Source organism: Hydra vulgaris, chromosome 06 (genome assembly GCF_038396675.1).
Source record: "Hydra vulgaris chromosome 06, alternate assembly HydraT2T_AEP".
Classification (NCBI taxonomy): domain Eukaryota; kingdom Metazoa; phylum Cnidaria; class Hydrozoa; order Anthoathecata; family Hydridae; genus Hydra; species Hydra vulgaris.
The window spans coordinates 58,672,530-58,697,746 of NC_088925.1; the positions used below are offsets into that span (position 1 = coordinate 58,672,530).

Below are 25,217 nucleotides of genomic sequence, written 5' to 3' on the forward strand. Positions count from 1 at the left end.
TCAGCTGGTGATACTTCTGGTTTATTTCTTTATATTTCATTGTTGAAGGACTGTATGTCCACTGTTTAAAATTTCCGTATGTGATAGTTTGGTATAATTTTTTTTTTCTATTTTTTGTTCTACTTTAAAATCGATGAGAAAATGATCACTCAAATCTAAGTCTGTTACAGCGAGCATAATTACTGATATTTCATCTGACTTGTAAATTACTACATCTAGTGTGTGTCCAATTTTATGAGTTGGTTTTTTGTGTTAGATTTAGTACATCTGGTATTTCTTTGAAGCTTTATAGTTCTTAGTATCTAAGTGTATGTTTATATCACCCGCTACAGGGCTCGAACGCAAAAAAATCTAATCACGAAAAAAAATTTTTTGCCCCTAACACCCCCACAATCTTATCCCTGGTGCCGCTTTGCGGTAATGGAGGGGGGTTGCATTAGTATAAAACTGTATCTTCTGTACCGTAGTTTTAAATAGTTTTAATACTATTAAAATATTACTTTTAGTAATTGTTTTTAATTAACATGATATTTAAAAAGTAAAAGTAAGAAAATAAGAGTAAAAACGCAAATATTACAATAGTTTAATTACTTTAATTAGTCATACAAAACTATTTAATATGTTCAAGCTGACGATAAAACACATGTTTTTTTTAAAGAGTGTTAAATTGTTATTGTAAAAAGCTATAAAATAACAAAACAATTTCAAAGTTGTTTTAACACAGCTTGTGTTAATGTAAAACAACTTGTTTTATACAGTTTATAACCTTAATAACATAAAACGCATTTAAAATAAAAAAAGTAAATAAATAGAATTATTCTAATTAATAAATTAAAACTTTATCCTAATAAAACTTTAAACTTTATATTTGCGCAAAAACATGCCTATATGAGTCTGTAATCTATAGACTAAATGAGTAAGATCAAAGCAAAAAAACATTTGATACCACATTTTTTATAACTTATTGTTTCTTGATCCAGCATACTATTAAAAATTTAAGTATAATTAAGTTTTTCATTCAAATGGTTTTTGAATTGATGTTTTCATTCAATTTTTTAATTCAAATCATTTTGCAATAACAAGTGAAACAAAAAAATTTGGTTAATAAATCGAATTATATTTCCTTAAGTTTAAAAAAATGCTTAAAATATTTTTTTAGAAAAAAATTTCTTTAAACAAAAGTAAAATAGTTTATTAATTTTAATTTTTATAATTTAATTTTTATTTTAATTTTAGCAAACTGGTTTAATGTTTGCAATAGAATGTTTCTACTTTTAAAACTATTTTCAAGAAACAAAATATGACTAACTATTCAAAACGCTTACGATTTAAATAAAACTTTCTTCCTCACTTGCACTATGTTCTAAATCAGATATTGTTACTGTAGCTAGATAAACATTTAACTTTCAGCAACGGTTTTCGCACCTTCGCGATTTGTTTTTTCTTTGAAAATATTTTTTCAAAGAAAAAACAAATCGTGAAGGCGCGAAAAGCAATTGCGATTTGCGATACGCTTAATTCGAGCCCTGCGCTATAATGTATGTGCAACCTGCTGATACTATTGTGTCAAGTAAATCCATGAATTCATCCAGAAATGTTATGAGAGAGACAAATATTAGTCTATAAATGCAAACTAAAATTAGCGATCTTTTGGCTACAGTAATTTTAACATACACATGTTCAAAGGAGTGAAACTGTTTATTTTGTAGTTGTTTGTGCTTAATTGATTGTTTTAACATAATTCCTACCCCACCAACTTTTTCTTCATCTCTCTCATTTTTTTATTATTTTGTGCCAAGAAACATATCCATAATTTTTTATCATTGCTGTTATATTATTGTTTTCAGAAGCCATCCATGTTTCGGTAATGAAAACTATGTCTGGAATCCAAGTATATGCTCCATTACATCTGGAAGTTTATTAGTTAGAGAGCGAACATTCCATAGTGAGCATAATATATAATTTATATAGGTTCTATCATCCTTTTGATGTTTCTTTCAGGGTATTTTTTTCTCTCTCAAGTGAAAGATATTTAATATCAAATGCACAGTGAAAATTATCATTTGTCCATTTAAAACAGTTAACACATATTTTATCCATTGAAGAGCACTGATCAGTTCGATATTTTACGCTGCATTTAGCATATATCGGTTCTTGTCTCTTGCATTCCTTTTCAAAATGTCCAAATCTTTGACAGTCAAAACAATGAACCTTCTTGTAACATTGAACCTTTTTATAACATTAAAACCTTCTCGTAATATTTTACTTATTTTTGCAAACACTTGAAACATTGATGGTTTATTTTTTATCGGTTTGATAGCTTCTATTTTAAAATGATCTTTGATGTTGTTCACCTTGCTAAGTTCTTAGATAAAACTGTTTTGTGAGTGCAGCATATTAACGACTTCATTTTCATTATATTCTTTAGGTAAACCACTGATAATAATTTTTTGCATGTTCAATTGATACGATTTTATTTTTATTTGATTGTTTGTGTCTTGGGGAGAATTCAGTAATTGGTCTTTAGATTCTTTATAGTTACATACTAGAACAAGATCACCTGATTTATTATGATATGAAATTTTTAATTGAATATTATTATTCATGACTATATTTTTGATTATACCTGTTATCTTTGTTAACCTTTTTCATTAGATATTTTTTCTATAACTAAGAGAGAATCTGGTGTTGGAGTTTTCACTGTACTTAACCTTTCTTTGTCGAACCATAAATTATTATTTTCGATAAAGTATCACCTGAGCATTTTTTAACAGTTGTTTTATTTCCTTGAGCTCAGTTTCGGTTTCTGTAATATTACATTCTAGAGTGTTCAGCCTCAATGCTTCTGATTTAGATACACTTATTTCGAGGTTGGTTAGGCAGACATCACAAAAGAACAGAAAGTCTTTCTTAGTTGAAGGGAGAAGAAAATTTGAAACTGTGGTTTTGCTAGCTACTTTATCTTCTTTTGAAATAGATGGGCAAACAACGTGAAACCTTGATTTGCATACGAAACATTGAACATTTTCAGTTACTGATGCTGTATTTTAGCAGACAGGACAATAACTATTATTGTCTAACTTACTGGTAATCGACATTGTTTTGGTTTATTTCTTGACGTCACTTTTATGAGAGTGAAACACTTTTTAAAAAGGAGAGCTACAACCTTTTTGCACTGGATTATCTCCGGGTAGAGATCTATTATATGTAATTATTACCATATTACACAGGGACTAAAAAGTTTCAGTATGTGTTTTTTTCTGTATAAGGTTTTTTTTATGTGAATAGAAAAAAACTGTATTCATAAGTTTTTAGTGCATGAAGAGGCATTACAGTAAAAGGATACAACTTAAAAAATAAAAAGCCAAGCAAGAATGAGTTTTGGTTTTAGTTATGATGGTTCATTTGAGCAATGACCATGAGAAACAGCATAAAAGAGGGAGGCTAAATGATTATTATGATGATGATGATAATGATTATGACGATGATGATCATTATCATGATGATTATGATGATGTTCAAATATGCATGTATATATATATATATATATATATATATATATATATATATATATATATATATATATATATATATATATATATATATATATATATATATATATATATATATATACAGAATACAACATGAACTTTGAATAAAAAAATATACTTAAGGAAGTATAAACCTTTATACAGCCCCGGTCACAAACCTGGCCCCAGACCTGGCCCAAGCTATATTTTATCAAACCTTGCTCCACCCTCAGTCAAATATCAACCCGGTCACTTATAATTAGGTAGGCACTTAGCCATGGTAAAACTCTAATAAGAAACCGTCAATTTAATTGTGGTTAAAAGAAGGTCATAAACGCTGGATCTTTTTGTGGTAGCATCAAAACAAAATCTTGAAACAGGACAGTAAGCATATTTAGTTGTAAATAAATTAAACATATTTAATAATAAATAAAGTAAGCATATTTAGTAGTAAATAAATTACTTAAAATTTTCAATGATATAATACCTAATTTCAAAAACAATATTATACCCAAACCAGACAAGTTTTAGCAATTCCAAGGTGCAAGAAAAAAAATTTATAATAATAATAATAATAAAAAATAGCTGGGACAACTGTTTTTAAAACAGTTATGGAATGCAATAACAGTAGATATTGCACTGTATCAGCTTTTGACTAAATAGGTGTTTACTGTTATTTTATTGTTTTTAATTGTTTTAATAAAAAGTTTTTGCAAATCTCTGAATTATCTAGTTTATTTTTGAATAGATTTATTGACTCAGCTTCTATTATATCATTCGGCAGATTATTCCACGTGTGGACTATACGATTTGTGAAAAAAATTGTATCTATGAGCATTTTTGCAGAATAACTTTTTCAATTTAAATTTGTGTTATCTCAGACGAGGATCCTCTTGTGACTCGGTGTAATTGTACTGGGAAACCCAATTGATTTTATCGTAGCCATATTGAATTTTATATCGCAGGATTAAATCACCACATATTCCACGCTCTTCTAGAGTTGTTAGTTGCATGACCTCTAATTTTTTTTTTCCTATGGTAACTTTTTCAATGCCGGTGCTATCTTAGTGGCTCTTCTTTGGACTTTTTCAATTTTATTGATGTCTTGTCTTAAGTAAGGACACCAAGCTTGAATAACAAGTTCCAGATGTGGACAAACGAAAGTTGTATATAAAATTTTTACTGTATTGTTATCAAAATATTTAAATGTTTGTTTTATAACTTGAGTTTGCCATTTAGATCTGATTGTATTACTATGCCTAGGTCTCTTTCATCTTCTGTACTAGATATGGTATGGGAGTGTCCAGTGTCAATATCATGCATTATATACACTCTATTTGGATATACACTCTATTTCTGCCCATATGTAAAACCTTACATTTTTCGTAATTCAATTTTGTTAACCAAGTGGAGGACCATGCCATGATTTTGTCTATATCTAATTGTAATTTATCATTGTCACTTGCATTCTTTATGTTTATGATTTTACCATTGTCGGCATATAGTTTTATCTTGTTATTGACCTGATCCGGTAGATCGTTAATAAATATTAGGAACAGTGACGGTCCTAAAACTGATCCCTATGGCATGCCACTGACAACTGGTAACCATTTTGATGTACAATCTCCAAGAACAAATCTCTGTTTTCTATTGCTTAAAAACTCTTCAATACAATTCAAAACATTGTCGAAAATATTATATGATTTTAATTTGTTGATCAAACGTGATTGTGGCACTTTATCAAAGGCTTTGGCAAAATCCAGATACAGCAATATCGATTGAATAACCAGCTTCTAAAGCATTCGTTATGATATCTAAAGTTTCTATTAAGTTAGTTACACAGCTTTTAGTTTGTTGGATCCGCTTAATTTCTAAAGTTAAAAGACCCTCATTCTTTTTAAGTTTCTTTCAGCTCTAACCATGTAAATCATTTATAAAATTGTCGCCAAAAAAAAATCCTGTATAATTGCTACAAGTGTGTAACCATGGATATTTAACTTTAAAGAAAATATTCAATTGGGCACAACAAGAAAATATGTTAAAATTTTAACAAAAACTAATAGATTTATTAAGCAAAATATCTGCATAAAATTAAATCAAAAAATTCTTTGGGTTTATTTCTTGGCGTGTCTTTTATGAGAGTGAAACACTTTTTAAAAAGGAGAGCTAGCATATTACACAGGGACTAAAAAGTTTCAGCATGTATTTTTTTTAAGTGAAAGGAAAAAAACTAAGAATTTATATATTAAAATTATGTAGTGCTTTTTTTTCTTTGCTTACCTTTTGATTTGATTTTTGCAGTAGATTTTCAAAAAATAATTACTCTCTCAGCACAAGCAATACACATTCTGAATTGCTTATGTTGCTTATATTTTAAACAACATCATTATTTATGATTTTATTTATTTTATTCAATACTAGTTAAAACATTCACTTAATCTTTTTGCTCAGCAATATATTTATAAAAAATTATACAAAATTCAATGTTAAAAATTGGTCATCCTGATTCTATTAACTTATTAAATAAATTGTTTTATATGATTTTATCAAACTATAATTGAAACATGACAAGTTTTAAGAATATGTGACTACATAACTATAAAAAAATGTATAAAAAATAAGTTTTATTTATTTACCTGCTCAGATGCAAACCATTCTTTACATGTATTACAAAAAAATTCATTCTCCATTTTTTGTGAAATTTCCTACCTAAATTCTTATCAAATTTCACGAAAGAAATTTTATTTGTATTTGAAGTTAATAGCTTATGTTAAATTGTGGTCTAAACTCAATAATTTTCAATTGATGAAGAAAACGATTTACGAAATCATGCTTTTCAAATTGATGCAAATGAAATCTAACGGGAACGTGTAAATATCGAAATTTGTCCTAAGATAACCTTTTGCCGTTTTGGCCGGTATAAAAAAACAACTCAAAAACAACAAATTTTTGCCGACAGACCTCTATGTTAAAATTAATTAAGGGCGATATTAGGTTGGTCTATGGTCTTAAAATAAATTACTTAACGGCGATCTATGGTTGGTCTATGGTTGGAAGTGAAACATTAGGCGATCAATGGTCGGAAGTGAACCATTAAATCCCGAAGTTAGAAATATCGTTACAATATATTCCGCAAATTACACACGTTCTTAGTTGCGCAATATTGCGCAAAGCGTCAAGAATAAAATTTATCCTTAATTTATTCTAATTACAAATTATATATTTAATCCAATATCTTAGCTTCCAAATCTCATTTTGATTTGAAATTTGAGCTTTGGAACGAAAATACAAACACCTTAATTTTGGGAAATGTCATTTTTTTAAGCGTTTATTAAAAAAAATTTATATAAGTTCACTCCTTTTTGAAATTTTTTACTCAATACTGTCTATGAATGATTTGATCGTAAATAAGATGTTTATAATTATTTTAATTATCTAATAATCAATGTTTCAATTAACACTGTTCCCTAAAATAATACAGAATGTTTTTTTGAATATCTTTTTAAGTTTTTCAAACTTCAGAAATGCCTAAGTTAAAAAAGTTAAAAAAAAAAAAAAACAATTTTTTACCTGTTGTCAGTAGTATGAAATGTCGTTTCTGGGCCAAAAAAGTGGATTTTCAAAAAATAAGTATATGGCTTGGAAAGTATGGTATTATTTCAACCATTTTCATAATAAGTGTTTGGCTTAGAAAGTATGATACATTTCAACCATTTTTCAACATGTCTAATATGGGATCTCTTCAACTATCATGACGTGGTATTAATTTAATTATTATTTCAACAAAGAAATAATAGTTATAAGGAGATCGCATAGCTATATTACATTTAAACGTAGATTTCACTTGAGAAATCAATGAGCTATAGCCTAAGCGTAAATGAAATCTAACTCATGCGTAAAAGAAAACATGTCCTATTACAAATTTTACAGACTTATCAATTCTTTATTATCAACCCATGAGTTGAACGACTCAGGATATCCATACCACTTTACTAATGATTTGTTTTTGAGTTTACAAATAACTTTTTTAATTCTAAATATTTTTTGATCAGTTTTTTGCAGTTCTTGCTCATAAAAAATATCTTGTATTTCTTCACCATTATCGTCAGATATTTTGTACGTTGGTGGATCTGTGAACTGAATCTGTGACACTGTAAAAACCTCTTCAGTCCATCTCATTGTGTATCATTTTTCAAACGTTCCTTTCTTTTTAAATATCCTAACTCTATCACCAATTGAAAACTTTAGTTTTACGTACCATGATCGTGCATCTCCATTTAGATTAAGCCAAACAATATTTTCATTCTTTTTATCTCTAGCTGCAACTGGTGTCATTTTAATTGAAGAATGTTTTGTGTTGTTGTATTTATTTGCCATATCATCTAAAACGTCAATATATTTTCTAGTAGAATTAGCTGAAAAATACCTAAACATTTTATCTTTCAACTTTTTTCTTCATTTTCAGTTGAATATAACTCAACACCAAACAATTTAACATGCTTATTATAAAATTCTAAGCCTTTATCTACCCATATTTTTTGAAGCTTTCTTTCTTTAAAGATTTTATTTAAAGCCTTAGCAACATCAACTCCAGTTTTACTCTTCAATGGAACAATCCATCCATACTTTGAAAAAACATCTATCACCATTAATAAGTATTTTATACCATCATTGAATTTTGAAAAAAATTTCATGTCAACTAAATCAGCAGCCCATATTTTATCGATTTCATTTACAATAACTTTTCTTTTTCTGAAATGTTTTACAACTGGTCTATGAAGTTCTTTTGCAATTTTGTCAGTCAATTTTAATTCTTTATCTTTGTCTTTTTTACTGATCGTAGGTAGTTTTTTTCAACACCTAGTCCAAACTTTGCTTTAGATGATATAATAGGTTTTATAATACCTCGTTCAATTCTTTTACGTATTGTTGGATTTTTTATAGCATCCATTTCTTCGATCATAATTTTATCAACTAAATTTCTTTTTGCTGTGTCCTCAAAGTATTTATAAGCAAGATCGTGATGGTAAGCTGCATTATCAACTCTATCTACAGGTTTACTCCATTCTTTATATGCCTCAGTAGAAGTTAATCGTTCATCTAAATTAGTATGAAGACCTGCAAAGCTCATACCAGGTAAATGCATTTCACCTGGAAACTTTGACCATGGTAGTTTTATTTTATTTGTTGCTGAATTAATTGAACCAACTAAATCACCTCCTGTTTTTGTCGATACAAATTTAGTTTTTGTTGTTCCACAAATAGCACAAGTTCCACGTTGCATATTTCTTTTGTTTTTACTCACAACGTTTTGTAAGTTTAGTGTATTTGTTTTGTTTTTGCATTTAACACAATACGTTTTTTATATATAGTAAATAAAAAATGGACGTTTTAGATTTATCATGGAATGTAAATAAAAGTAATCGTAATAATAATAAGTTGTTACCTAAGAGTTTAAGAGGAATTATTGTTGGAAAGTCGGGTTGTGGAAAAACTACTTTATTATTGAATTTACTTTTGAGACCTGGTTGGTTAGACAATAATAATTTACAAGTTTTTGGAAAATCTCTCTTTCAACCAGAATACAAAATATTAAAACAATCTTTTGAAAAAAAATTACAAAAAGAAATTATTCTTGAACTATTTAAGCTACAAGACAAAATAGAAAAATTAAATGCAAACCCTGAGCTTATAATTGAAGACATTTCAAAAAATTTAAATGAGAAAACAGATATGGAGTGTAAGTTTTTTGAAACAGCAGAAGATGTACCAGATTCTCAAGATCTTAATATTAGCAAGAATAGTTTGATGATATTTGATGATTTGCAATTAACAAAGCATAATAAGTGTGAAAAATATTATATAAGAGGAAGACATAGTAATGTAGATTGTTTCTATCTTGCACAAAATTATTTTATGTTACCTAGGCAAACTATACGAGAAAATACAAATTTTATTTGCTTATTTCGACAAGATTCAAAGAATTTAAATCACATTTATAATGATCATGTTTCAAGTGATATGTCAAAAGATGAGTTTAAAAATTTTTGTAAGAAAGCTTGGTCAGAGCCTTATGGATTTGTTATTATAGATCTATCTTCTAAAAAAGATTATGGAAAATATAGAAGTGGATTAAATTGTTTTTATATACCAACTTGTGAATTTTAAAAATCTTGTATATATAAAAACAAAAATGAGTAAGAGTCAATATGTATCAATAAGCGGAAATAGCAGTAATTAAAACCCTATTATTTCACTTAAAAAAGGTATAGAATATGAAAAGGCTCTAGTTAGTTTAGAGACATATTACAGTTTTCCTAACATTATTTCTTTAAACAACAATTTTAGATACAGCGCAGATAATGGATCAACTTGGAAGGGTATAAACATTCCAGATGGATGTTATGAAATTGAGAATATAAATAAATATATCCAATCGATTATGAAAGAAAACGGTGATGCAAGTTCAGGAGATGCAAATATTACAATTGAAGGAAATAATAATAGATTAAAAGCAGCTTTAACTATTGCAGCTGATTATAAAGTTGATTTTACAACTTCAAATTCAATTAGAACTGTTTTTGCTTTTGACAGTGAAATATATTCAGCAGGAATCAAATGTATCAACTAATATAGTAAACATATTAAATGTTAATAGTATACCAGTAACAAGTGATATAATACAATCATCGTGTGTAAATGGAGTAACAAATAAAGTTATATTTTCATTTTCCCAAGTGTAGATCCTGGATATAATATTGTTGAAAAGCCATATAACTTAATATATTTACCAGTAATACTAAAAAAAAAAATTTCAAGAATTGAAAATAAATTGCTCGATCAAGATGAAAATCTTTTGGATTTACGAGGAGAAAAATTAACTATTACATTTCATATAAGGGAAGTGAAATAATTTTTATAATTTAAAAAATTTATTTTCATATACTTATAAAAATGAGTAAGTATACTAATATTAAAATAAATGTTTTGCAAGGGCAATTAGAAAAACTTAAAAAACAATTGAAGATGGTTATGGAGCTAGTATTAAGTTATCACATTCAGATCTTAATGGTGAGCATGTATTAGCTATAACAGATTATCAATTGAATAGAATTAAAAGAGCATATGAAAAAGGTACTGGTGTAATAATTAATTTAAGTAAAACACAACTAGTTCACAATTCTCAAATAGAGGGAGGATTTATTGGTGCACTTTTACCTTTCCTTGGTACAGCTGGAAGATTTCTATTATCAAGCGTTGCTCCAGCACTTGCAACAGGCTTATTAACAGGAGTAGATTCAGCAGCTGGATCAGCTATGATTGATAAAATTGCTGGAAGGGGTATTGTGAACAGGAAAAAGAATGGAGTAGGAGTAAAAATGACAGTTGAAGGAAATGGTTTGTATTTGAGACCATGGAGTAAAGGAGGTTCTGTAGGTGATGAATTCTACTTACATAGTGGAAATGGATATACATCAACAGGGTCAGGTTTATTATTAATTCATCGTTTGCTAATATTCCATTTTAGAATATGATTCTGTGATTTCAGTAAATTTTTTATTTGTATAATAAAATGCCAAGAAATAATCCGCCATTACATAAATTTATAAGCAAATATATACCAGATGAACCTCCAAAATTATTTCTTCATTCTAAAGTACACAAAGATTTGGAGCACCCTTCAGTATTAATAACTGAGAAAAAATATGAAATATTTGCACTACACGACATTACAATAAAGAAGGTGTTGCGTTAGTTTCATTAAAAGAAGAACTTAAATTAAAAATGTTAAGTTTACAAAAGTCTGTAATATCAGAGACTGTTGATGATATTGTAGTAAATGTTGTTAATAATTCTGATTCTGATCTATTGATTAAAAAAGGAGTTTATGTTTTGTGAATTTATTGTAAATATTTTTATAAAAAATTATTTAAAAAAAAATTATTTTTACTTATTAAAATGGAGTTTAATTGCAAAAAGCTGTGTAATAATATTTATTCAGATATACCAAATGCACAGAGTGCAAATGATAAAACTTGAAAAATTTAAAGCCTTGCTTAAACAAATTAGAACAAATTCAATAGAATTAATTAATGAACAAACAAAGGAGTCATTAATTAAACAAGGGAGAGATGAGGCAATTAATATACTCAAAAGTAGATTTAGTAAAAATATAAACGTCAAAACATAAAACATAAAACGTAAATCGTTTTACGTTTTACGTTGTGTTTTTTTATATTTATTTATAAAAAAGCAAGATGTCATTTCTAAAGATTGAAGATCCTGAAAAAAGAGACAAAATTGTTAAAGATTACTTAGTTACTAAAAAAAGAATACGTCAGAATAATTTATATGAAAAGATGGGAGAAACTAATTTACAGTTAGGCTTAGAAAAATTGTACAAGCCATTAATTGATAGTCAAGATGGAATAAAAAAAAACATAAATAAATTGCAAGATCAAGCTGATAAATTCGCTCTCACTTTTTCAAATTCTTATCCTGAAGCAAATAGAGAGATAATGATAACTGATTCTAAAGAACTATTTCCTTATCATGAAGAAAATAAAGGTATGAAGCTAGTAAAAATTGCAACAGATTATCTAAGAATGTATGCTAATAGTAAAAAATCTACAGATACTACGTTTGGAACACATTCTAAAGATGATATATTTTATATTGGAAAAAAACCAATACATATTAATAATAGTAACATAACTATTGATGATAAAACATATTATGGTACTCCTGGTTTTTAGGAGTTGATAGTAAAGTTTAATCCTGAAAAGAATTTATATACTGAAGATGATCTTAAAAAATGTCGAGATATATTTATACAAACAGAAGCAATTCCTTCTGATGCAAACCCATACAAACCAAAGTCGTCTTGTAGTGGAAAATGCAGAGAAATAATATCTCCTATTTGGAGAGATGTAAATAAGAAGCGTAAATCAAAAGGAAATGGAGTAGGAACAAACATACAAACTATAATTCTTCCTAGCGATCCTGATTCACTACTTGATATGCTTGAAATACGTATAGCTGCATTGAAAGCAGGTAACACTGGAGCAATAAATGAAGCTGTTGCAATTTGTGATGTATTATCACAGAAAGGTAAAATGACTGATGAACAGTATCAGACAATACAAAATTATATCAGTGTATATAAAAAAAATATATAGGACATAAAAAAATGCATAATAAGAGTTGTATAAAGAAACACGCTATTGGAGTAAGTGGTATATTCGAAAGAGATTTATTTAAACGAATAAAAGCGTCGAATGTAACAAGAGTATCATCAGCTATGTTGAAGAAGATGGCTGCTACTGATTTAGGAAAAACTGCAATAACTGCTGCTAAATCAGCAAGAAAAGAAATTTCAACATCAACGATAGAAGCTGCTAGAAATGCTGCAGTTGAAAAAGGAAAACAAATAATTGATAAAGCATCTTCAAAAGTTGTTTCACAACCTGTTATTTATAAAAGAATTGATGAAATAATTCCAAATTTGGTTGGATCTAATGATCTGATTAATAATGGATCTGAAAAACCTAAAAAAAATAATGCAGATGAAATAACAACAAACATAAATAAATCAATAATGGGGTCTGCAATAAGATCAGTAAAAAAAGTATCAAATGAAAATGCTATAAGAATAGAAGATCTAGTTAAAAAAGGACACGACCTTCGACTTGCGTAGTAAAAATTTTTATATAGTTTTTAAGAATTGTCAATCAAAAAAAAAAGTTTTTATATAGTATATAAAAAAATAAAATGACAATTTCCGAAGTATTAAATTTTACAGAAATGCCAATTGTAGATAATGGAATTACATGAATATGAACCAGCAAATGGTGTAAATCTAAATAGTCCTGGAGAAATAAGAACCAACATTGAACAACAAGATTTCTTCACATTTCCATCTAAGGCTTATCTCTTATTTGATGGACAACTTGTTAAAGCTGATGGAACAGCTTATGCTAATGCAGATGCAGTTGCGCTTACAAATAATGGTATTATGCATTTATTCAGTCAAATAACATACCAATTATTAAACCAAAATATAGAATCTGTTTATCATCCAGGTCAAGCAACTACAATGTTAGGAATGCTTAATTACTCAAATGACTTTCAATTAGCGCAAGGATTAAATCAATTGTGGTATAAAGATAATATACAAACAGCAGTAATTGCAGATAACTCAGGGTTTTCAGCAAGACAAGCATGCATAATTCAGAAACCAACTACAAAAGGAGCATTTTTATTTTGCGTACCCCTAAGACACATTTTTGGATTCTGTGATGATTACGACAAAGTTGTTTATGGTCTTGAACATACAATAACTCTTGCAAGACAAAGTGATGATGACGCAATTTTTAGGGTTGCTGTTGTAGCTGCAGGAAAAGTTAATCTTAATAAAATATCATTGTTTATGCCACATGTGCTAACAGCAGATGCAGAAAGGTTTAAACTTTATAAGCAAATCGAATAAAAAGTGACACTTCCAGTAAGTTTTCGAGAGCGTCAGTGTGATACTATATCTGTTCCACAAGCTACTTCATTTTCATGGAGCGTAAAGACATCTCCTGAAAACCTAAGATACATTATTGTCGGATTTCAAACAAGTAAGGTGTTGGACCAAACTGCTAATCCTTCATTATTTGACGATTGCGACTTGAAAAATATGTACATTATGCTTAAGAAAGAATGATATCCTGCTGTTAATTATAGTTTGTCATTCCCAAATCAGCAAATTGCAACAATTTATTGAGAAGCAGCTGTGTTTAAAGAAGAATTTTATGGAATGAATTGTTCGCAAACAGCAATATAAATCCTTCTGACTATAAAGAATTATTCCCACTCTTTGTTTTTAATGTTAGCGATCAATCAGAAAGATTAAAATCATCAACAATAGATGTACAAATTAAAGCAACATTTAATACAGCTGTAGCAGCAAATACTAATGCATATGCTGTTGTATTATCTGATAAATTGTTAAAATTTCAATCAGATGGGAATAAAATGAATGTTGTTTATTAAATTTTTGTAAATTAAATTTTTTTGAAAATTAATTACATTTTTTTCTTTATATAATAAAAATGTATTATACAAGAGAAAACTTGCAAAAGTTGTTAAAAGAAAATAACATTTCACAAACATCTAAAAATTATGTCACATTGTTAATGATTGCTGTAGATAATGGGTTGATAAATAAAGAATCAATCATGTCAAAAGCAACAGAAGCAACTGATGAGAAAAGACCAGTTGGAAGACCTAGAATACATCCAGTAAAAGAAGTAAATGAGAAAAGACAAGTTGGAAGACCTATAATACATCCAGTAAAAGAAGAGAAAAAAGAAATAGATCCAAAATATGAAAGATTAAGAACAATTAAGAAAAAACCAGTCACTATTGATTTAACAAACATAGAAACAGGAGAAGAAACAGTATATAAATCCTTATATAGGGGAAAGGCGCCTATGATGGCATACTTAACTTTGAAGCTTCATTATTCAGTATCCTGAAGACCAATAATAAAAGTTTTGATATGGATACATTCCTTGTTACATCTAGAACAATAATTAATTTGGGAGTTTTCATCAGATTTATTTTTTTTATAAGTTATTCTTATTGCAAAAAAAAGCACAAGTATGCCATCATAGGCAACCACTGCTCCTATGATGGCATAGGGGAGGATGGGGCTAGTTAGGATCGAGGGTAACTTAATGATTTCATTTAACCTTAGAGTCTTCCCTCAGAAAAGCCAGAAGATACTCGAAACCATCCTAATTTACCATTTCATGCTACACACCAGCATTGTAAAGTTTTGCGCATGCGCATAGGATATATTGCGTTTTACGTATTTTTTGGACCAAAAAAAAATTTTGGAGCATCGCTTTCTTTTAACTTTACTTAAAAATTAGTTTTTCTTATAAAAAAAAAAAGGTTTCCCCAACTCGTCAATATTTCAAAACCCCCAACTCGTCAGTATGCTATCATGGGTAAAAGTCATCATTTTCATTAAAACAAGCTGTGTCTGCTTTGTTCAAAAGATAAAACTAAAGTAACTATTCCACTAAATGCACAAAACTTGAATATAAAATGCATGAAAATTTCACTTCTGCACAGTTAATAGTAAAATCACAATCTTAAATATATGAAGGAAATAAAACTACAACAGCACATCCCAAAATCGATTTTTGTTGATTATAAAAACAATACTTGTGCACAAGGGACGTTTTTTCACTAAAACTAATGTAAAGTCAGCATGGTCATGTAGGTCTAAACATTTTTTTACCAAAACCAATTTTAATGGAAATATGACCGGTATGCCATCATAGGCGCTATGCCATCATAGGCGCCTTTCCCCTAGTGCTATGTGTGGAACTGGGCATGGATATAGATATCTTGAATTGCGTGATGGGAAGATTGATAATGGTTATAAGATTGAAATATTAAATTCTGAAAAATTAAAAAAAAAAAATCTTGATATGTAAAAAATGGGATCTAATAATTTATTTGAAAATCCAAATGCGATTGAAATATTAAAAGATAATTTAGATAAAGTAGATTGGCATGGATTATCTCAAAATCCAAATGCGATTGAACTGTTATCTTACATATATAAAAATTCTTATGGATACGGAGTATCTGTTCCAGATATATCATCAACAATTTTAACTCCGTCACCTTTTGTATACAGAATAACAACTATTCAAAATGAGCGTCAACTTGCAAAACTTCGAAAAGTTAAATATTAATTCTTATGTATCCAAAGGATCTATAATAGAATTCGAGGATGGTTTTGCATTTAAATTTCATATAAAACTTTACATATGAAAATATTGACAAGAAAAAATATTTTGAAAAATGATATAAACAAATTTTTTCTATAAAAGAAATCTTACATATATAAAAATGAAAAATAAAACGGCAATAGAATTAAAACAAATCGCTAAAGAGCGAGGAATTAAATATTATTATAATATTCGAAAAAGTGATCTCATTACAGAGTTATTGAACACACCAATGCAATCAATCGAACAGAGAAATATACTTCGCATGGATACGAAGTATCTACTAGATGACCCTATTCCAGATATATCATCTTCAATTTTGACTCCTACACCTTTTATTGCGACTAATACATCAGCATCTCGAAAAGAAAAATAATAATTTTATTGCAAATTGGATTATGTCTTTTGTTCCTGATAAAATTATAAAAACAGCTAATGAAAATATCGAAGCATTAAAATCTAGAGTTGTATAATAAGTCTTACAAAAACCCAATAGAATTTAAGTTAAAGAAATTATCTGTTAAAAATGTGACAAAACAATTTACAGTTAAAGGTATAAAAAGTTACGATGCTTTATCCTTCATAAATGCTGTTAAAAATAACGCTATTAAAGTACTAAAAGAAAATAGAAATTCAAAGGTTTATATAGTTCTCTATTGTGAAATGGAGCGTACTGATATTAAAACAGGAGAAACTATAATCACATCTGCTCCATTTAGAACGAATAATCAAGTTGTATTAGAATCAACAGATTTAAATGAGTTTTATGAAATATCAAAACAGAAAATTTTAGAATCATTATCATTATATCAACAAGCAGGATCAGGTTGGAGATTTGTTTCTGTTGAAAATATGGATATAAATATTATTGAGTATAATCCTTTTAAAGCTAAATCATATATTCCACTTGATAAAAATTTAGCAACTAAAAAAGCAATAATTAATATAAAGAATGAAGATAATCAATGTTTTAAGTGGTGTGTCACAAAAGCATTAAATCCAACAGATGAAAATTCTGAAAGAGTAGATAAAGAGCTTAAAAATCAAGCTGAAAAAATAAACTGGGATAAAATAGAATTTCCAGTATCGTTAAATCAAATTACACAATTTGAGAAGAATAATCAAGATATCAGTGTCAATGTATATGGTTCTAAAAATTCAGAAGTTCATATTTTGCATATATCAAAGGATAATGATCGCAAACATTTAATAGATTTACTATTAATCTCAAATGGTGAAACTAATTCTTATGGATCCGAAGGATCTAATCATTACTGTTTAATAAAAAATTTAAGCGGATTACTTTAATCACAAACATCTAATAAACATTGTAAAAATCATTATTGTAGAAATTGTTTATTAGAGTTTAATTCTGAAGAATCATTATCTAATCATAAAACGTATTGTAAAACACATGATTCAGTACGTATCGAACTTTCACCACCAAATTCAACAACGCAATTTACTAATCACAATAAATCAATGAGAGTTCCGTTTGTAGTATATGCTGACTTTGAAAATTTTATCAAACAAATTGACACTTGTGAACCCAATCCGAATGAATCTTATACTAAACAATATCAAAAACATATTCCAAGTTCATTCTGTTATTATATTAAATGTTTCGATAAAAGTTTTTATCAAAGCAGTCCAAAAACAGATGATGTTGCACAAATTTTTGTTGATAGTTTACAAGAAGATATTAAGAAAATTTATGGTATGTAAAATTTCCAAAAAAGTATGGTATGAGTAAATTTCCAAAAAAGATGATATTTACTACTGAAAACAAGCATGATTTTAATGCAGCAACAGAATATCACATTTGTGGAAAAGATCTTGGAAAAGATAAAGTACGTGACCATTTTCATATTACTGGAAAATGTAGAGGTGCAGCTCATCAAAATTGTAATTTAAATTATAAAATTCCAAAATTCTTTCAATTACAATTTCACAATTTATCTGCTATGATTCTCACTTATTTATAAAGAAATTATCAGGAGGAAAATTCAGTTGTATACCAAACAATGAAGAAAAGTAAATTAGCTTTTCTAGAGAAATTAAAGTTGATGAGTGTATTAAAGAGGGTAAGAAAGTTGAAGTTAAACGTGTACTTCGTTTCTTAAATAGTTATAGATTTATGTCTGATAGTTTAAATGCTTTATCAAAGAATTTAGCAAAAGACCAGTGCAAAAATACCAGAAAATTATATTCAAATAAAAAATTAGATTTGTTACTAAGAAAAGGTGTATACCCATATGATTGGGTTGATTCTATTAATAGATTTAATGAGACACAATTACCACCAAAAGACTCATTCTTTTCAAAATTAACCGATGAAGATATAAGTGATAATGATTACTCACATGCACAAAATGTATGGAATGAGTTTAACTGCAAAACATTTAGAGATTATCATGACTTGTGCAATGTTTCAAATGTGCTTTTACAAGCTGACGTCTTTGAAAATTTTAGAGATGTTTGTATGAATATCTATAAACTAGATCCTGCTTGGTATTATACATCACCAGAATTAGCTTGGGATGCAGCATTGAAGAAAACAAAAGTAAAATTAGAATTGCTAAGTGATTACGACATAGTACTAATAATAAAGAAAGGTATAAGAGGTGGAATAAGTATGATATCAAATAGGTTAGGAACTTCTAATAATAAGTACATGAGTGATGAGTATGATCAAAGCAAACCATCAACATTCATCCAATATTTAGATGCTAATAATTTATATGGATGAGTAATGAGTAAACCACTTCCAACACATGGTTTTAAATGGATGGACGAAAATGAAATAGAAAACTGGAAATCAATTTCATGTATACTAGAGGTAGATTTAGATTACCCTGAATATCTACATGATGAACATAACGATTATCCACCTGCACCTGAAAGATTAAATATTGATAAAGTTGAAAAATTAGTGCCCAACTTGAATAATAAGAAAAATTATATAGTACATTATGAAAATATAAAATTATATGAAGTATTAGGATTAAAGGTTACTAAAATTCATAGAGGAATAAAATTTGAAGAAAGAGCATGGCTAAATGAATACATTGAACTAAATACAAACCTTGGAACTAAAGCAACTAATGATTTTGAAAAAGATTTTTTTAAACTCATGAACAATTCAGTATTTGGTAAACGAATGGAGAATGTTGAAAACAGAGTTGATATTAGATTAGTAACAGACAGAAATGAAGCTATTAAATTAGCATAAAAACCAAACTTTGAAAGTAGAACAATATTTGATGAAAACTTAATAGCAATACATATGAAAAGAACAAAATTAAAATATGCTAAACCAATTTACTTAGGAATGTGTATATTAGATTTGAGCAAAACTCTAATGTATGAATTTCATTATGATTACATAAAGAAAAAATATGCTGATCGAGCAAAACTATTATTTACAGATACAGGTTTTTTAGCATTAAATTAGCGAAATTAAAACAGAAGACTTTTATGCTGATATTTCTAAAGATGTTGAAAGCAAATTTGATACAAGTGAGTTTCACCCAAAGCACCCAGCAATTAATAATGTAGACTTTAAAGTTGGTTTTAATAAGAAAGTAATGTTTTTAATAAGAAAGGAATGTTTTAATGATGAGACTGGAGGAGCACAAATTGAAGAATTTGTAGGACTCAGATCAAAGTTGTATTCTTAAAAAGTACACGGAAAAGATAACAAAAAATGTAAAGGAGTAAAGAAAAATGCTGTTTAAAAGTATATAACACATGAAGATTACAATGATTGTTTATTATAAGAGGAACCATATTAGGAAAATGAATGTAATAAGATCATATTCACATGAAATTTACACAGAAGAGATCAATAAAATAGCATTAAGCGTAGAAGATGATAAAAGAGTTATTTTAGAAGATGGTATACACACATTAGCATATGGACACTACAAACTAAAAGAAAATAGTTTATAGGACAAATAGGACAATGGGACAAATAGGACAAATAGGTCAAAGAGCCCATAGGGTAAGGGGTAGGGGAGCCCAAGGGGTGGGGGGTAGGATAGCCCAAAAAGTTTTTTTTGTAGTTCAAATTGTTTTTTTTTGAGAAAAAAAACAATTTATAAGAAAAAATGGAAAATAACAATTATAAACTTACTAATGTTGAAGGAATAATTTTACCAAATGAACCACTAACAAATTTTCAATTGATCAAAGCAGAAAAAAATTAAAAATAAAACATTTGTAAGAGTATTTGTAAGAGATGAATTACCCCAAAATACACAAAGAAAAGAATGTGGAATATTAAATACAGGAGATTCAAGTACGCAGGGATTTCACTGGATTTGCTGGTACAAAGATGGAGATAAAAAACTAAGTTTTGACTCTTATGGACTACCACCACCCGTTGAAATTGTTAATTATTTAAAAAGACCTATTTATTATAATAGTGAAAGAGTTCAATTTGGAAATACCTCATTCTGTGGACACTTGTGTTTATACATTTTAAAAAAACTAGATGAGGGACATGATTTTTAGAATATTATTAATAATCTCTGGTAATTTTTTAAAAAATTAAAAAAAATATTTCTTTATATAGAATGTCTGTTGATATATTCGGTCGCGATACTTCAGATGTAGCTGTAGATGGTTTAACATTATCTCAAGCTAACAACTTGTTCATTAGGAGAGATGGACAAAATAATGTAGCTAGTAATATTAATGTGAATTCTAATAAACTAATAAATGTAGCAGAACCTACTAGCTCAAATGATGCTACAAAAAATTATGTTGATAATTAAACACTTAATCTTAATGAATTAAGAATAACACCAAATTCAGTTTAACGTGCCTTGGATTAAAATACCATACCATTCCACCAAATACAGGTGCTGATGCAACAACAGTTTGTACAATCTACTGGTCCTGATATTCTCAGAAAACTATGGTTAGCATTCCAAGGATTAGATCCTAATCATAATGTTCCAGGTAATGTATTTCTTAGAATATATGCAGATCATACACTTTGCATAGGATATTATTCTACTTCTACAGTGTTATAAATAATAATATTCCTTTAGCTTGTGATTTATTACTTTCACCACTTAGTCGACCATTTTATGCAAACTCTTTACAAGGTTGTAATGTATATACAGCTAATGCATTAAGAGGATACTTTACACTTGATTTGCTATTTACTACTAGTCTAGTAATTCAATTATACAATAAAACTAGTCAAAACGTTACATATTGGATACAACCCCATATTACAATGACTACATCAATACCTCAATCATTGTTATCTATTAAATTATACTCAGAAACATTTAGATTTATGAACACAACTTATGGTAAAGAATATATATTATTAGACACTACAGACAATGCTGGTCTAGGTGTTTATCTTAAGTATATTAGAATGCATGTAATTGGATTATCTGGAAATTGGTGGGAATCTAGAGTACGCATTTATGAAGCATACGATTCTCCAGTAAATACTAACTCTGTTATAAAACCTTGGACACCATATAACGGAAATAATTATACAGTATTTCAAGGATTTGATCAGAATAGTGTATGTATATACTGCTCATCTGGTTTAGAAGACTTTTATCTTTCTTGGTGGAACAGTGTTATTATTAATTTATTTAACAATGAATCATCTGGACTATTGTATCAATCAAGTTCAGTAATTGGTTCTACAACTACTATCTCATTTTACAGAAATTTTACTGGTTCTATGCCTAGTGTTCCTACTGGAAGAAGATTAGTAGTAACATTAAACTCTGGGGATGCACAAGAGGGGCAATCTGGAAGTTTTGATGTAATAGGACATGTTTTCTTTTACGCTTAGATTTCACTTGTAAAATCAATGAGCTATAGCTTTGCTAGATTACATTTATGCGTAGATTTCACTTGAAAAATTGATTTAAAATTACAAAAATTTTTTAGCTCAGAGTTTGTAACCAAATATATTAATATATTATGGTTATTATACTACTATTATTTTATATATTATTTTATTTTGGCTCAGAAATTATAGAAAATAGAACAATTTAGACAATAGTTGAAATGAGTTAAGAATTTATAGATGATTGAAATGACTTATGAGAATATAGATAAGTTTATAGTTAAATATGATATGAGTTTATGGTAAGGGATATGGTTGAAAAAAAAATGAGCCAGAACGCCCCTTTTATACTACTTGCAAAGCCTCCTAATTTGTCATAGACATGAACATACTTAAGTTTGGAGTTAGCACAATTCGTGAAACTGCCATATCTGAAACATCTAAAAATCCTGTGGGCGGTCCTATATATAAATATATATATATATATACATACATCTTTATTGAAATACGAAAATGGTGCTAAATGCATTTTTCAATATGTGCCTTCAGATGACGAGTTTATAATAATAAATAATTTTTGCGATTTGTTTGAATCACTAAAAGATTTGACAATAAGCTTAAGTGGTCGAAATTATCCTATAGTTTCTTTATTATTTTCAGCTGTTTACATTTTGTTGAAAAGTAAAGTAACTAAGATGGAATTCTCTACAGATCTAAAAGAAGCATTAAAATTTTAGTTACTAAATTCTTTAAAAATTTGCCCAAATTATGTTTTAACTAGTGATATTTTTGTGGCAGCTTCTTATCTTGATTTTCGATATAAAAAATTTGAACTTGTAGAAGATATAAACGTCTTGGTTTAATAATTCGAGCAAAAAATTTTATTCAAAAAATATTACCACCACAGATGCAGCAAGTAAGTTTGTCATCGCAGGATGCCATTCATCTAACACCATCAATTCCATCAAATCAATTGTCAAATAATGCGACTAATGGAAATGCACCAAGACATAAAAATATTACTTTTGTTACACAATTAACGAATAAATTTTTCATAAAACCATGTACAAATCTGCTTGTGGATCAAATTCATCATATAGAATTGGAATTCGAAAAGTAAGATGAACATTAAATGATAGTTAATGAGAGAAACAAATTAGCTATAGAAGAAAATGTGTGTATGGCTTTTTATCAAACAGAAAGTGACACCTATAAACTTATAACGCTAGCTTGTAAAATGATTTTGTGTTTAAGTGCAACATCAGTAGCATCAGAAAGTTTATTTAGTGTAGCAGGAATTATACAAGATGAACAAAGAAACCGGTTACATCCTATGCTTTTGAATATGCTTAATTTTATAAAGTTTAATATTATGCAGAAATATTAATTTCAACTTTCAATTAACTATTAATAATGAAAACGACTTTTTTACATTAATTTTAGCAATTCTTTTTATTATATTTGTTAAATAATTATCTTAATAACGTAATAATTAAACTTTTGCTACCATGTTAACATTAAATAACCAAATCTTAAATGAATGAAAGCGCTTTTTATCGCAAAAGTTGAGTTGTTTTGAATGAGTCACTAATTTTTACTGTAAACTTGTCGTTAATTTAACTCAAAGTTTCTCCCTTGTTCCTTTATTTATAATCATTACTTACCCGAAGTTGTGAGAAAGCAGTTAATTAGTCCCTGATTCAGTAAGTTAATAGAAAAAAAAAAAAAGACCGTTTTATACGAATACAATTGCCTAATTCGGAAACAATGCTTTTGTTAAAATCAAAATGAGACATAATTTGAGTAATCAATGCTAAAAAATAACTAGTCGGCTATAAAGTACTTAGGCTTTATTTTCGATCATCCCCTCCCAGTATTTTGCTATAAGCTTTTTGAGTACCCACCATTTCCCTAAAAGTACCTACGCTTTTCACCTACCTACGCGACATTTTATTATTTTATTTGATTAAGAGTTTCCTTACTTTTATAATTGCCCACCTGCCCCCATCTCATATACACCATTTGTAGACCCGTCGGGGGCGGGGGGCTGCAAATGAGGGGGTCTCCTCATCCGAGCGTACTTATTTTATGGACGATCCCATATTAAAAAGATTTTATATTTAGTCAGTTTCACTTTTTTATTTTCGAGGTGATATGTTATATGACCTTACGCTTTTATTACCTCAATAACAACAAATAAATTTAAAAAATTTTAAAGTAAATATTTTCCAAGATTTTTTCAAAATTTTTTCCTTCATAAAAAAAAAAGTTCGTGTGTGAAGGGTACTTGGTCCCTCTTGTGTCGTCGGCCCTAGAAAATGTTTTCAAATGAAACATCCCAACATTATTAGGACTATACAAATGCTGAAAAAATCAAAACAGCTTGGAAACAATTTTCAGTAAAAGCTCACCAGCACTACACAAGCGCTGAAAGTTTTCAAGCTGAAGCTAGGCTAAAATGTAGTGATAAATTAATCGCAAGATTCAGAAATAACTGACAAAGGCCAAGCAACACTTAAAGTTCAATTATTATTATTAATTATTTTTTTCGTATAATACATTATAACCTTTTTAGGTAAATGTATATATATAGGGGTCGTCCATAAAGTACGTACGCTTGTTTTTCGTCCACCTTCCCCCCCTCCCCCTACCCCGCATTTTGCAATATGCTTTATTGAGTACCCTCCACCTCCATAAAAGTACCTATGCTTTTAACCTAATTATCTAGCATTTTATGATATTTTTTTAAGTTTAGTGTCTTCTTTCTTTTATAATTGACCTCCCATCTCATATACGCTATTAGCAGACCCCCTCTTCCCCACTGAGCTACGTACTTTATGGACGATCCCATATATATATATATATATATATATATATATATATATATATATATATATATATATATATATATATATATACATATATATATATATATATATATATATATATATATATATATATATATATTTACGTACTTTATGGACGATCCCATATATATATATATATATATATATATATATATATATATATATATATATATATATATATATATATATATATATATAT

The 25,217-nt window shown here is 28.2% G+C and overlaps 3 protein-coding genes across 3 annotated transcripts in view; 2 read left to right on the plus strand and 1 right to left on the minus strand.

The window, feature by feature from the left end:
- The window catches only part of LOC105843119 (probable cyclin-dependent serine/threonine-protein kinase DDB_G0292550), a 53,522-nt gene extending 46,905 nt beyond the window's left edge, over positions 1–6,617 (minus strand). Inside the window, exon 1 of the mRNA XM_065800556.1 lies at positions 6,167–6,617. Within this exon, the coding sequence (XP_065656628.1) occupies positions 6,167–6,220 (54 nt within the window). The 5' untranslated portion in view covers positions 6,221–6,617. The remainder of the gene's footprint in view (positions 1–6,166) is intronic.
- A 6,733-nt stretch (positions 6,618–13,350) lies between these two features.
- On the plus strand, positions 13,351–14,567 carry LOC136081547 (uncharacterized). Its single transcript, XM_065798873.1, has 2 exons — positions 13,351–13,991; positions 14,408–14,567. The coding sequence occupies exons 1-2, from the start codon at positions 13,351–13,353 to the stop codon at positions 14,565–14,567; spliced, it is 801 nt and encodes a 266-aa protein (XP_065654945.1).
- A 2,420-nt stretch (positions 14,568–16,987) lies between these two features.
- On the plus strand, positions 16,988–19,073 carry LOC136081548 (uncharacterized). Its single transcript, XM_065798874.1, has 4 exons — positions 16,988–17,558; positions 17,688–18,041; positions 18,131–18,229; positions 18,388–19,073. The coding sequence occupies exons 1-4, from the start codon at positions 16,988–16,990 to the stop codon at positions 19,071–19,073; spliced, it is 1,710 nt and encodes a 569-aa protein (XP_065654946.1).
- Positions 19,074–25,217: the final 6,144 nt, after the last annotated feature.

Excerpts from the sequence above, each read along its gene's own strand:
- LOC136081547 (XM_065798873.1), top strand. The coding sequence starts at position 13,351 with ATGGAATTACATGAATATGAACCAGCAAATGGTGTAAATCTAAATAGT. Across the intron at positions 13,992-14,407 it reads CTAACAGCAGATGCAGAAAG|CGATCAATCAGAAAGATTAA; the intron begins GTTTAAACTTTA and ends TTTTAATGTTAG.
- LOC136081548 (XM_065798874.1), top strand. The coding sequence starts at position 16,988 with ATGGAGCGTACTGATATTAAAACAGGAGAAACTATAATCACATCTGCT. Across the intron at positions 18,042-18,130 it reads AGATATTAAGAAAATTTATG|CAACAGAATATCACATTTGT; the intron begins GTATGTAAAATT and ends ATTTTAATGCAG. Across the intron at positions 18,230-18,387 it reads AGGTGCAGCTCATCAAAATT|TTGATGAGTGTATTAAAGAG; the intron begins GTAATTTAAATT and ends GAGAAATTAAAG.